Below are 15,433 nucleotides of genomic sequence, written 5' to 3'. Positions count from 1 at the left end.
GTGTGGAAAGGGGTGGAAGGGGATTGCCTGTTTTGTTTTTTGTTTTTCCCATACAGTTTCTTAATTGTTGTTTACCCAGACACCGAACACCCCCTCCCCCACTCTCCCCTACGCAGAAGCCCACCTCCTTCTCTTTCAGTTGTTGTTGTTGTTGTTGTTGTTGTTGTTTGTTTGTTTTTTTGACAGATTTAAGTAGGAAACTCCATCTCCTTAAGAACCCATTAAATATCATGTGTCTGCACACTCAGTCCAAGTTATTCTAACCTTTCTGTGCTTTTCCCCTCCTGTGGTCATTCTGAAAATCTTGAATCCCACAAGTATGCAGTCCTGAATTCACAAACGTGGGGTTTTGAGACACTGTTTTCATGTATGCTACGAATGCTTGTGGTTGTGACTGCAGTAGCACTATACTACTATTAAATTTTATGTCCGGACCATACAATATGTATGAGTACATATGTGTAAGATGTAATGCCTCTAAGCGATGTTCTTCTAGCACGGGAAAGAAAATGGAGAAATAGAAATTTGTGCATTTAAATATAGAAACTAAGACATCTAAAACTAGAAAAGCGGAATGTAGAAAATGGAGTGGAGAGACAGAAATAATACTGAGCTGGGTCTTCACATGCCAAGTTATTTTCACTCTTGTGCATAGTCTTCAAATGATTTTAACAATCAGCCTTGTTTGCCATCCTACTACACAGTATGTTTGCTTTCTGAGACTGGTATTTATTGCTTGACTTCCTTTACTGTACAGATCAATGTCTCCAGTAGCTCTCAAATGCAGAGATGAGCTGAGTTGTTGTTGTTTTTTTTTTGTTTTTTTAAAAAGAAATGTTCCCAAGCAAATATGTTGAATATGAAGCAGGGAAACAGAGAACATAACATCCCATTTTCAGGAAGATGATGAAATGAACATATCACATAAAATATATGTGAAAATAAAAAAAAAGGTGTATATATATATCTATATCTATCTATATCTAGCTATCAGTAGAGATATCTGTCTATAAAATAAATGTTTTTAAAAACATATAAGTGTTAATAGTTTCTGTATGTGTGACCATGCAAACTTTTGCTCATTATTTAAGGAGAAGAAATGGTGCATACAGATATATGTGTGGATATATACATGCATAATTAAGATTACCAAGATGTATATCTTAGTTTAAAGAGTTCAACCTTTATTATTATTTCATATTTAATATTTCACTGTAAGGTTTAAATAAACAGTTATATTCACTAAAATAAATCAGTCTGTCCTGTTTTATTTTTTTCATTTTAAACTCCTTATTAATTGTAAATATCCTCTGGAAATGCAGTGGTGCGTCTTTATTTCCTTGACAAACATGCAATTTGTGCCCAAGAATGGAGAAAAACAGCAATGGAAACATGAAAGCGCCAGGTGTTTTCTCCCCCGTACAACACCTGCTTCTCTTTAGCTGAGTTGTGATTTCTCAGCAGGGTCATAGTAAAGTCTTTGTTGATCTTCTCTGACGAAACAGGGAGTCACGACTGTCTGCTTTAACATTCTGCCCTACTTTTAACTTGGGTATGTCTGGTACCTTTCTGCACCGTTATTTTAGAATGGCGCTTCAGTTCAGATTTTACTGATATAGCCAATTCACGACAAGAATTATTATATTACCTTATTTTAAAGCAAAGATGCTACAGCTGGATACTAACTGGAAATTGTAGCATCTTGCACACACAAAACACCTAATATGTGCACATGTATGGAAACACTCAAATACACAGTTGTCTACTTCTTGATTATTGTCGTAATAATTTACTTTTTCTCATGTTTTCCCTTTCTCACCCTGACTCCTTTCTCCTCCCTCTTCCCCCTCTTCTCTTTGTTTACTCACAGGTGGTGTCCTCCTATCCAAAACACATGCTCATCCTAACAAATTGCTGACAGAACAAGACGGACGGGGTAAGGGAGTACGGGAAAGAGAGATCTCCCAGACGCACACTCATAAAGAGAAAGGGGCCATTGGCCATCTGTGGTCAGTCCCCTGCTATTTTGCAGCTGCGTTGGAGTCAGCGAATGGTCCTGAGCTCTGATAGGAAAAAGAGTTTTTTCTCCAACGTTGCCCAGGGGATGAGCCCAGGCTAGGGCAATGTTAAAGCCTCGCTGGCCTTGGATTAAGCCCCTTGGGCTATTTTGTGTAGGGATGGGTGATACCCCAGCTGGATCCTCTGCTGTCACTATTCTCCACAGCTATCATTAGTGGCTAATGAGCTGCTGCTAGAGAGGAAACGGGGAAGGTGCCTGCGGAGAGAGGTGAAACCTTACAGCTCTTATTAAGAGGCCCACAGAGAATTCTTTGCCTATTTAAAGCTTTGACTAGCATGACTTTGCCATTTATTATTGTAGGCATTTCTTTGTATATTTTGATAGCCTTTTTTGTTACAGCATAAAAATGGCACCTAGAAGTTGAAAGACTTTTTTTTTTTTTTTTTTTTTTTTTCTTCCAGGAAGATGATTCAGTGTTTGGACATAAATTATTTTTCTCATGAAGCAGTTTCAAAAATATATTTTTATTCAGGAGGAATTTTGGTAGATTGTTTTTGTTTTACTCTTCCCGATAATTTTGACCTTCCTATTCCCTGAAGATCATTGGTCACCATGGCAGCAGCCTATCGTGTTGTTGTGAGCAGCGTGAGCTGTTACAACAGTGTGGTAGTAGACCGACGCACTCACTCCCATGCAGTACACTACTGCTCAGGGCCATGTGGAGCACTGTCCCAGGGCTTGGACTGCACTGTTGCACACCGTGGCACCTGTTCTGAGCTCCTTGTTGCACCTGACCCTCAATACAATGACCTTAACAGCTCGCCCATACACTCCCGCAACATTATTGCTCAGCAGCTTCCTAACCATGCTAAAGTTTGTCTTGCCATGGATAGTACTCATAATGGGAGCCTAGAGAGGGCAGGCAGCAGTGGCAATTTATCTTTAGGAGAAGAGAGCCCAACATGGCGTGGTAAGAAGACCTCTGGTGGTGGAGCATCGACTGGGAGTATGACCTCCTCTGGCAGTCTGAAGGATATTACCGAAGAAGCCATCAACCTGGCCAGTGGTAAACTCAAGGAGTTTTCATTTGATAAGCTCCGCCTCTCATCCTCCAGCCACATCACCTTCCGGAAAGGCCGTAAAGTCCGTCCTGACTCTTTTAGCCGTCGCTCCACCGACCTGGAGATTATTTATGGCCACTTCAGCTCCAACCTTACCACAAATGCAACTACTAACGGTATGACAAATGGCACGGCTTCTTCTAATGATGAGAACCTGCCACCATTTGTGCAAGGGAAAGGAACGGTGCTAGAGGAAACGAAGATTAAGGGCAACCCAGGCACCATGTCGTCCATCACCAAAGTTGCTGGTGGCTCAACAAACAGCCTCACGAGTATTGGGTCATTAGACCAAAGTCTGAACACAGTGGCCTCCCTGTACCGCAACACCCTAGGAGAAGAGAACTTAATTGCCCGTCTGCTGGAGAAGACGCGAGCGGAGGCAGCTACTGGCGGAGCAGGTGGCGAAGACATACGTGCCTGCCTTGATATTCTGCTTAAATGTTCTGAAGACCTTAAGAAATGCACTGACATAATCAAACAGTGCATCAAACACAAAGCTGGTGGAGGCCCAGAGGATGGGGAAGCAAGCCCTGACAGTGTGTATCGGGCTGTGATGACTCGTCTCAGTTCCTATCTTAAGAGATTGCCTCTAGAGCTGGAAGGAATCGGAGGTTTTGGAGGCTGTGGACAGGGTGCACCTGGAAGCGGGCACAGTGATTTGGCTGAACTGGTTAACACTCTTCACTCCATCCAGCAGGGACCTTATTCGCCGATATTTGGCAATGAACAACCTCCTCGCTATGAAGATGTGGTGCTCTCTCCTCCAATCCCAAAGACTGTTCCACATTCTGTTTCTGCTCCATCCTCTGTCTCATCTACTTCTTTATCTCTAAAATCAGATTCCATCCATACCAAACCAGTTCAGAGCTCAGCCCAGCTTAGAGCTACCCCACTTACTAATGGAGTTATCCAACATCCACATACTTCTTCTTATACACAACATACTCTCTCTCCTCCAACCATTATATCCTCTTCATCCAGCTCCTCTCCAACACACTCCTCCTCCCCTCTTCGTAACTCCCCGACCCCAGCTTATACACACACTCCCCCAGCATCTCCCATGGAGGCTCTTTATATTGAGGAGGAGGAAGCAGATATGGGAAAGACACCAGAACAAATCTCACAGCAGACACACACTCCATCTAGAGGGATGAACAGCAGCCAGAGCAAAAGTGGGACTATGATGGGGCAACACATGCACCTGTCCCAAACACACACGCTCTATAACTCTTCAAATAATTTGCCAGTCAGCTCTGGCTATGGCTCAAATTGGCCTTCCTCTGCGTCACTAACAGTCTCTGCACCCAAAGCTGCTGCACACAGGAATGATGACATTGACAAGCTGCTCATGGACTTGGAGAATCTCTCTCAAAGTATGACTCATCCCAGAAAGACAGAGCCTCCACTTCCAGCCAAAACCAGGAAGAGAGATGGGAGCCAGGGGATCACCTCCAGTGAGTCCTTCACTCAACCCAAAATGGCTCTGTTCCAAGTCTCAAAGCCAGACAGCCACTTAACCATGAACGGCATTAGCTCCAGAACTCCCCAGAGTTTCACTCCTCCTAAAGAAGAGAGGAGTGAAAATGTGGCAGGAGAGGAGGAGGATGGGGCATTGTTGCTGAGAATCCTTGAGAGCATTGAGAGTTTTGCCCAAGAACTGGTGGATTCCGGAGCAGGGAGCACAGGGAGTGCTGAGAGGAACAGTGGAAAGGAGCGGGAGGTGATGAGGCTCCTGCAGGATACACTGGCCACCGCTGGCAGGGCTGATACTCCTCTGGAGAGCACAAACCCACCAGCTGCTCCCACCGCTCCAACTGTACATACAGATGCAATCTCAGATACACTGATAAAACACACCTTGGCAAATACACCTGAAGTTTCACCTGCCCCAACACCTGCAGTATCTGATTCTGAAAGCAGTGCTTCAGCTGAACAAGCACCTAAATCTACACCTGAAAGTGCTCCCCAACCTTTGCCTACACCTACACCTGACCCTCCAGTAGAGTCTGTGGATAAAATTCCAGAAGCGTCTACAGATGAGGATGACTCAAAACCAGTCTCTGCCCCGATATCCTCTGCACCTGCAAACTTGCATTCCTCTACGCTTTCCGATGAAACCATACCTGTGGCCGCACCTGAAGCTCCAGCTCCTGTTGCTACGCCAACCACAGCAAGTGCTACCGTTGCTGTTGGTGAACATACTGCTTTGAGAGATGCTGGCTCAACCCTTCTTATCCAGCAGACTCCAGAGGTCATTAAAGTAAGTGTTCCAAAGTCACACTCACAAATGCGTAATCTAACAGACAATCAAAGACATGAACATTTCAGAAAATAGTTTATTGGTGCTGTGAGATTTTTTTTTATTATTATTGCATTTCAAGCTGCTGCTAGGAAATAAAGAAATGGGTGTTTCAAGGGCTTGAGTAATATGAAGTACTTATTCCAAGACGGTGCCATTACAGGTGCAGTCCACTGATTGGGAATTTGTCATGTTGGAAAGATTGCTACATGCAGTGCAACTCTGGGTTAATTTATGTTCATTGATGTATATAAAAATGTGCCATCTGTGCTTTTAAATGTTACTGTTGATCCATTTATGTGCAGTATGAGGGCGCCTGACTGAGGGATAGACATAGAGGGACCACACAGGCTGATTAGCATTAGACTGAAAATAAACTGAGGATTTCATTGCTGTGGCACAACCGGACTGATGCTGCTGTAATTGGTGGTATTAATTAGCTCTAATTAACATGCTGTTACAGTTACTCTATCTTGGCTTGAATCAAAAAAAGTTGAGGCTTTGGATCACAGAACAGAATAGCTCCTTGTTGCGGAGTGGCTCTTTGTTGGCTTTTCCTGGTTTTGAACTTGTTTTGTTCTGTAATTGTATGTGTGTGCAGGCGTATGCATGTGTGTAGACTTTGTTTTTCTTACTGTGGAAAATGTAACGGTAAATTGCAGTTGTGCTACAGAGGAAAAGAGAAGGGAACTAGAACTTGATAATTTTTTTGTCTGTGTCTGCGCGTAAGCTGGAGTTAATGATGATAAAAAGGCAGTGTTACCTCAGCCAGTCCCTAATGTGGATGTTCTACTGCAAATTGTAGATTTAGGTAATTATGCATGCCAGACAAACGCACATTATCATCAACACAGAGGAATCAAATTATTATTGTTGTCATTTATTCCCCTCTATATTTGACATTTTTCTCTTACTAATTTATTTTTCCTCTCTCGCTCCAACCATCCTTCTCCTCATCACGCTTCCTCTGCTGTTTATGTGTGTTTATTTACTGAGCTGTGTAACCTTATGCCCTGCTGATATGTAGGGCACCTATTTATGAGGTTACCATGGTAGCTGCCACAGTAAGAACGGAACAGCCAGCACCCGAACACATCATTACACAATCTCCTTCCTCCTCCATCTTCTGTGTCCCTATCCATCCCTTTTTTGTTTTTGTTTTTTCTGCTTATCTGCTCCCACATTTCTTGCAGTTAAACTCTCTCCATTTTTCATTTTTCTGGCTTATAGGTCTACTTTTGTTTCTCTTCTCAGTGTCCTTCTTTCACCTGCGGTCAAGGATTATGTCCGTACTGATCACTTCTTGTCTTCCAACCCTGTGATTGGCTGTTGTTTTATTTTGGGAGAGGTGAATAACTGTTGTTGCTGCGTGGAGAGCAGAGAAACCCAATGGGAGGTGCTCATTGGAGCACTGGAGGAAGTGGGGGGAGGGTTGGGTTGTTGGCACAGCAAGTGTTAATGGTATCATTACCCTACAACCCCCTCCACCCCTGGCACAGCTAGGTGTGAGGGAGACCTAAATCTGTCCACCCCTCTGTACTATGGCATCCCGTTAACAGACTCACTGTCGCCACAGTGTAAATGGACCGGCATACGTGCATGTGTGTGCATGTTTGTGTGCATGTTTGTGTGCGTGTAAGCATGTGAGCATGTGTTATGCACACCTAGGCTTTATTACATGTCCAGATGTTCATACATGTGTGCATTTACATGTGTGTTCATGCATGCATTAAATTTGTTTGAGTTAAACGTGATGAATATCGGAGTCTGATCAACTGTGCGTGTGTGCATCTGTCTGGCTGTCTGTTTGTTGGCCCATGGGTAAGATGACCCGGTGCTACTGTGGGTCACAGCTGAGTTTGGAATAGCTCTTCGACACCCAATACCAATTCTGGCACTCTGGGAATTATGTTAATATTCCTCAGCGCCAACCCCGCCCTGCAATGCATTAAACTGCCAATCAAACTGTAAACAAGACAAGCCCCCTGATGCACAAGTGAGAAAATGCCCTCACACAACTGCAATGAACCACACACTCCACGTTGAACATTTGTAGCTTTGTTTCGCTTGGCACTGCCATAGCTTCACTGGGAAGTTCTGCTAAGCCCTCTATGGTGACGCAGGCCCCAGGCAGTAGTATCTTCATCTCTGCTTTACGCATGTTTATTGTTGATTCTGCTGCTGACAGACTAATACAGGGCTTTCTGCACCTGTCAGAACACACCCATTAATCTCCATCATGACAGGAAAGCTGACTGATATAAATCAGAGGCAAAGCCGTAACACTCATAGTGGGGAGATGTGATGGTGAGAGTCAATTAACTTTAAGGGCAATGGGCTTTGAATGGGCTTTCTTTCTATTCCTGTCTCTCTGTTTTTAGGTAATATAATAAAAGCTGCTTTCGGCTCCTCCCTTGTTCATAGTGGGTTGGCCACAGTGAACGTTTGATTTGGCAGATTTTTACACTGGAAGCCCTTTGTTTCTTCTCCCATATTTAAACCAGAGGTCTTTCGCTTGTTAGGCATATAAGTAAACCACTACAGTATGGAGCCAAATTTTAGGTAACATGGTAAGATGTATTTTAAAATGAGACAACATTCACTGGTGGGTAAATGTAACCTAATTTTTGTTCTAGTGGCATTGCTTCAGTACAGTTAATGGTGGAATTGCTTGCAGACACTGACTGGATCTATAGCTGCCACTCTGATAGTTTAATTAACACACTGCTGGTTTAAGTAGTTTTACCAACTTCTGCAGATGTGTCACAGATTAACAAGATTAACATTGGTCTTTAGCTCATTTTAAATTTGATGGCAACAGTATGTCTCAAAAGAGTTGGGACAGAGCAATTTACCACTGTGTAGCTTCCCCATTCAGTTCAGACTTCTGGGAACTGAGATCAGCTGCTAGACTTTTTAAATAGGAATATTGTCCCATTGTCCCACTCTGCTATAGGATTTTGGCTGCTCAACAGTCCTAGATCTTCTTTGTCCTATTTTTTGTTTCATGATATGCAGAATTTTTCAACATGGTCTGGACAGCACCTGGACTCTTCTACCATGAAGCCTTATTGTTGTAATAGTGCATTATGTGGTTTAGTATTGTCTTGCTGAAATTTGCAAGGCCTTCCCCGAGAAAGGCATCATCTGGATGGAATTCCAGTATTTCAGGATTGGCATGCTGCCAATTCCATAGCCATTAATACATCCTCATATCATCACAGATCCAGGCTTTTGAACTAGGCACTGATAACAAGCTGGGTGGTCCCTTTCCTGAGTATGGAGGATGCTAGATCCAAAAGGAATATTAAATTTCGATTAGTCTGACCACAGAACAGTTTTCCACTTTTCCTCAGTTCATTTTAAATATAGTTTGCAGGAAAAGACTGGACATTTCTTTGCTAATGGAGCTTTAACCTGGATTTCCTTATGGCACAGTGAACTGTGTTCACAGACAGTGAATTCTGGAAGTGCTCCTGAGCCCATGCAGTAATTTCCATGACAGAATCATTCTTGTTTTTCCGTGCAGTATTGTGTGAGGGCCTGAACATCCCAGGCATGTGCACAGAGTTTTCTTTCAATACTTGGTATCTTTTGAAAATATTACATACGGTAGAAATATTCAAAGTCTTCACAGGTTTTTAATTTTTTTAATGCACCTTTGGTCGGAGCTATATGTCTCCCTATGTATACAGTAGTTCCCAAAAGAAAAATCAGTGGGTCTAATGGGGTAAGATTTGATCGGTTTCTTCTTGACCCTTTTCGAGAGTCCTTTGATTACTGGACAGTCTCAAAAAATATGTGAGTGGTCTGGTTTTCCCACATTTTCTCCAACACAGTTCCACTTTAATTTCTTTCACATATGATGAGATTATGAGAGGTGTATTTAAATACCACATTTTTAGTTTAAAGTCAAATTCTTTCCATAGTAGACTATTACTTTCTCTATGCCAGATTGTACACACCTCTTCCCATACTTTGTAGAATTTAGTCATTTTCCCTTAATATTTGCCATGTTTTGCATGGTTTCATTTATAATCTATATTCTTTGTGATTTTTACTGACCATTTACTGACTTTCTTTATGACTTGAATTGTAAAACGTCTTATCTGAATAAATCCATTTCACAATTTATAAATGCAGATTTTGCAGATTTGTGAACTTGTGCTTAACTCTCTAAGATGCTCGTTTCATACCCAGTCATGTTACTAATCTGTTGCCAATTAAGCTAATAGTCGCACAATGTTCCTCCAGCTGTTTCTTTTTAGTATCACTTAAATTTCCAGACAATAGTTGCCTCCATCCCAACTTTTTGAGTTGTCTCACTCCTGTCAAAATGAGCTAACATTTTTGATGGAAGAGTATTGTGGATAAAATATGGCTTTATGACACTTGTGAATCCTTGCATTCTGTTTTAATTTACATTATACATAAAATGTAAAATGTCCATCCATCCATCTTCATCCGCTTTATCCCGGGCCGGGTCGCGGGGGCAGCAGCCTAAGCAGAGAAGCCCAGACCTCCCTCTCCCCAGCCACCTCCTCCAGCTTATCCGTGGGAACACCAAAGTGTTCCCAGGCCAGCTGAGAGATATAATCTCTCCAGCGTGTCCTGGGTCTGCCCCGGGGGGCCTCCTCCCGGCGGAACATGCCCGGAACACCAACCCCAGGAGGCACCCAGGAGGCATCCTTGTCAGATGCCCGAATCACCTCAGCTGGCTCCTTTCGATGTGGAGGAGCAGCAGCTCTACTCTGAGCCCCTCCCGGATGGCCAGACTTCTCACCCTGTATCTAAGGGAGAGGCCAGCCACCATTCAGAGGAAGCTCATTTCCGCCGCTTGTATCCGCGATCTCGTTCTTTCGGTCACTACCCACAGCTCGTGGCCATAGGTGAGGGTAGGGACGTAGATCGACCGGTAAATTGAGAGCTTCGCTTTTACACTCAGCTCCCTCTTCACCACGACGGACCGGTGCAGCGTCTGCATTACTGCAGCTGCAGCCCCAATCCGTCTGTCGATCTCCGGCTCCCTTCTCCCATCACTCGCGAACAAGACCCCGAGATACTTGAACTCCTCCACTTGGGGCAGGAACTCATCCCCGACCCGGAGTGGGCACTCCACCCTTTTCCGGCTGAGAACCATGGCCTCAGATTTGGAGGTGCTGATCCTCATTCCCGCTGCTTCACACTCGGCTGCGAACCATTCCAGTGCGAGCTGGAGGCCCTCACCCGATGAAGCCAACAGAACCACATCATCCACGAAAAGCAGAGATGAGATTCTGAGGCCACCAAAGTGAAAGCCCTCCGCCACTTGGCTGCGCCTAGAAATCCTGTCCATAAAAATTATGAACAGAATCGGTGACAAAGGGCAGCCCTGGCGGAGCCCATCACCCACCGGGAACGAGTCCGACTTATTGCCGGCAATGCGAACCAAGCTCTTGCAACGGTTGTATAGGGATCGAATGGCCCGTAGCAATGGGCCAGACACCCCATACTCCCGCAACACCTCCCACAGGACACCCCGAGGGACACGGTCGAATGCCTTCTCCAAGTCCACAAAACACATGTAGACTGGTTGGGCAAACTCCCAACTCTCCTTTCCAGCACCCTGGCATAGACTTTCCCAGGGAGGCTGAGGAGTGTGATCCCCCTGTAGTTGGAACACACCCTCCGGTCCCCCTTCTTAAAGATGGGGACCACCACCCCGGTCTGCCAGTCCACAGGTACTGCCCCTGATCTCCACGCAACATTGCAGAGGCGTGTCAACCAGGACAGCCCTACAACGTCCAGAGCCTTCAGGAACTCGGGGCGGACCTCATCAACACCAGGGGCTCTGCCACCAAGGAGTTGTTTAACTGCCTCAGTGACCTCGCCCCCGGAAATTGGCGGGTCATTCCCCTCATCCCCAGACTCTGCTTCCTCCTCGGAAGACGTGTCAGTGGGATTAAGGAGGTCCTCGAAGTATTCCTTCCACCGCCTGACAATTTTCTCAGTCGACGTCAGCAGCGCTCCGCCAGCACTATACACAGTGCAGGTAGAGCACCGCTTTCCCCTCCTGAGACGCCTGACGGTTTGCCAGAATCTCTTCGAGGCAGTCCGAAAGTCTTTTTCCATGGCCTCTCCGAACTCCTCCCACACCCGAGTTTTTGCTTCAGCCACTGCCCGAGCCGCATTCCGCTTGGCCTGTCGATACCTGTCGGCTGCCTCCGGAGTCCCACAGGCTAACCAAGCCCGATAGGACTCCTTCTTCAGTCTGGTGGCTTACCACCACGGCAGGCACCAACCACCTTGCAGCCACAGCTCAATGCAGCAGCTTCGGCAATGGAGACGCTGAACATGGTCCATTCGGACTCAATGTCCCCAGTCTCCCTCGGAATGCTGTTGAAGCTCTGCCGGAGGTGTGCGTTGAAGATCTCGCGGACTGGGGCCTCTGCTAGACGTTCCCAGCACACCCTCACTACGCGTTTAGGTGCACCAGGTCTGTCCAGCGTCCTCCCCCGCCACCTGATCCAACTCACCACCAGGTGGTGATCAGTTGACAGCTCAGCCCCTCTCTTTACCCGAGTGTCCAGAACATATGGTCGCAGGTCTGGTGATACGATTACAAAATCGATCATCGACCTACGGCCTAGAGCGTCCTGGTGCCACGTGCACTTATGGACACTCTTATGTTCGAACAAGGTGTTTGTTATGGCCAAACTGTGATTTGCACAGAAGTCCAATAACAAAACACCGCTCGGGTTCAGATCAGGGAGGCCGTTCCTCCCAATCACGCCCCTCCAGGTCTCGCTGTCGTTACCCACGTGAGCATTGAAGTCTCCCAGTAGGACAACAGAGTCTCCAGGTGGAGCACCTTCCAGCACCCCACCCAGGGACTCTAAGAAGGCTGGGTACTCTGAACTGCCACTCGGCGCATAAGCGCAGATGACAGTCAGGACCCGTTCCCCGACCCTAAGGCGCAGGGAACAAACCCTCTCATCCACCGGGAAAAACCCCAACGTACCGGCAGCAAGCCGAGGGGATATTAGAATACCCACCCCAGCCCGCCGCCTCTCACCAGGGGCAACTCCAGACTGAGACAGAGTCCAGCCCCTCTCCAGGAGACTGGTTCCAGAGCCCAAGCCATGCGTAGAGGTGAGCCCGACTATATCTAGCCGGTACCTCTCAACCTCACGCACTAACTCAGGCTCCTTCCCCACCAGAGAGGTGACATTCCATGTCCCTATTGCCAGTCTTGGCAGCCGGGGATCAGTCCGCCAGGGCCTCCGCTCCTGGCCGCCACCCGGCACACAATGCACCCGACCCCTATGGCGCCTCCTGCGGGTGGTGGGCCTGCGGGAGGATGGGCCCATGTCCCCTTTTCGGGCTGTGCCAGACGCTCGCCCTCGGGCACCCTCCCCGGGCCTGGCTCCAGGGCGGGGCCCCGTAACCCTATCCCGGGCAGGGTAAACTGTTCCCTCGATGTTTTCTTCATAAGGGTCTTCTGAATCGCTCTTTGTCTGGTCCCTCACCCAGGACCAATTTGCCATGGGAGACCCTACCAGGGGGCAAAAGCCCCCAGACAACATAGCCCCTGGGATCCCTGGGACACACAAACTCCTCCACCACAATAAGGCAGCGATTCACGGAGAGGAATGTAAAATGTGTTTTTGGAATTGGGGTTGTATATAAACTCATTCGCTGACAGCACAGTTAACATACTTAAAATAGGCTTGTGATTAGACTGGTGTTATGAGTACTCAGCTCAGTGTATGCAGATGGGAAGTAAAAATGCAATATTGCCTGGTATTCAGAGCCTTTGTGAAAGTATTCATCAGAGTACCGCTCAATGGTGATTCACCATATATCAGCTTATTATAAAGAGATGGCTGAGTGTTCCTATCTGACTTTTTAGCCAGAAGAGGAAAGTGCACTGTTGACCTTTTAAAACAGAAATCGGCAACTTCTTTTGGTTCAGACAGTTTTGAAAGAGTATGGAAGGAACGATAAGGAGAAGCATGGAGATATAAAGTAAATTATTTTTTGGTTTCCTGAGCAGTTGGCTTTGGGAAGGAGAAATGCAAAGTGCATCTAAAGTGGGGGGGAGGGGGGGGATCTGCAGCTCCCAGTTGTTGACTCTGGGTCAGCAGAGAGTGACATCATTCCTCAGCTCCTTCCACAGGAAATAAGGTCACAGCGGGGACCTTGGCCAAGGTGCACAAGCACACAGTTGAATGCTTTCATTTAAGCACGCATACAGTGCTCTTGTTGCTATGTGTAGGAAGAGTTTTCCCAATACAGTTCATACCACCAAGGTATAGACAATGGAATCAGATCATGTTCATACTATCAACTTGGTGGAGCTCATTTGGCTGGATGATCCTTTTTTTTAGTGCGCACATATGCACAGAGAGCACTTTTAAGCATCTGACATCATAATTCACCACTCCCTAGTGCAAGGTTGGCTGTGATCCAAGTGCTTTTGTCAGTGTGATGTCCTCAGCTGCAGTGTGCGTGTTCATTTGCACACATACGCACCAATCCACACGCCTGACTTTTTTAAGGAACTGTACTTATTCATCTGAAAGGTTTTAATCTCAGCAAGAGTCACCAGTGTGCAAGTTTTTGGGCCTCCTGCCGGGTCACCATGAAAACCAGCACAACATGTTTATTAGCATTAGGTAGGCGGTGGGATTCCCCTACCCCAGAATATCAGTTCTGCAGTGCGATTGGCTAATGGGGACTCCCTCTTAGAATCATGGCACCAGGGGGAGATTTAGGTTTATGTGACTGTGTGTGTGTGTGTGTGTGTGTGTGTGTGTGTGTGTGTGTGTGTGTGTGTGTGTGTGTGTTTCTTTCCTCTTGAAAGAGTTTGCCAATGTTCCAGAACACCATGACTCGGTGGGAGCTTGGGTGTCACCTACCCCCACCCATCTACTTCCAGTCTACCTATTTAGCCCCCACTCTTCCCCTCCCTCATTTTCCTTTGAACTCACCCTTCACCCAATTCCACCCAGAATGTCCTGTGGGATTTCTCCAGAAAACTCCCTCAACGCTAAAATACTCTCACCGCTTGGCCAAAACAAACATGTTTGGATGTCTTCACTGAAAATGTATGTGTGCTTGTTAAGTCAGGAGGCACAGAAGGAATTCAAAAAGAGTGGAATGCAACCCAGAGATGTGTAGTATAACTGAGTTATTGGACTCCTTTTTCTTCATCCTGACCTCTAACTCCATCGGGTCATTTCACACATTTTGAAGCAGAGCCAAGAAGGTCAATGGCAGCAGAAACAAGCATCTTCTGTCAGGTGCATGGTCACAGTCTAATTTAAGTGACAAACTGCTCACAAGTGATAACCGTTAGACAGCTGCTACCCCCTAGTGACTGTAAGGCCCAACCATACCATAAAGTACTTTGTAAGCTTGCAGTCTGATTTCACCCTGGTTTGTTGAAATTAATAAGGCCTATAGCATCATCTACAGGAGGATCTGTGAACTAACTGATATATACAACTAGAAAATTAATTTACCAATGAAACTGCTATACTTAACTATTTTTGTTGCAATATTGCTTCTTTTTTAGAGAAAACTGCTCCATGTTTAAACATAATCTCCACTGATTGCGACATTTTCACAGTTATACAGTTGGAAGGACAGTGGTGCAATATACTTGGTATGAGAGAAATGTTACCTTTTGTCTGATATTATGTCGACACAGACTGATATATATTTTCTTATGTTGCATGTTAGAAGAAAGCAGTTTCCTTTTCGCTAATGTTTCTTTGTTGGTTTTTAAATGAGCTGCAATTTAGGATTATATCCGTTGTGTGCATGCTATAGTGCTATCTGAGTGTCATGTACAGAGTTTTGTTTTTAATATTCCAAAATATTATATATTTAAATAATTATAGAGGAAGCAGGACTGATCTTCTCTGGTATTGGTGGTTTGAGGTCTCTTGCTGCACTCTAGTGACAGCTCCCTCACTGTAGCTCCATGCTGAGGACCAAAACTATTGC

The 15,433-nt window shown here is 45.6% G+C and overlaps 1 protein-coding gene across 3 annotated transcripts in view; it reads left to right on the top strand.

Annotated features, from left to right (window-relative positions):
- The window catches only part of ppp2r3a (protein phosphatase 2, regulatory subunit B'', alpha), a 60,689-nt gene that overhangs the window by 29,663 nt on the left and 15,593 nt on the right, over positions 1-15,433 (top strand). For all 3 annotated transcript variants that reach the window (XM_005926048.3, XM_042222388.1, XM_042222387.1), the window contains one exon: positions 1,871-5,401. In XM_005926048.3, coding sequence (XP_005926110.1) covers positions 2,633-5,401 — 2,769 coding nt within the window. In that variant the 5' untranslated portion in view covers positions 1,871-2,632. The remainder of the gene's footprint in view (positions 1-1,870; positions 5,402-15,433) is intronic.

Source organism: Haplochromis burtoni, unplaced genomic scaffold (genome assembly GCF_018398535.1).
Source record: "Haplochromis burtoni strain Fernald_Lab_line unplaced genomic scaffold, NCSU_Asbu1 Contig_85, whole genome shotgun sequence".
NCBI classification, from domain to species: domain Eukaryota; kingdom Metazoa; phylum Chordata; class Actinopteri; order Cichliformes; family Cichlidae; genus Haplochromis; species Haplochromis burtoni.
The sequence above is the reverse complement of the archived record's forward strand: the minus strand, read 5'-3'. Positions and strand labels throughout refer to the sequence as shown.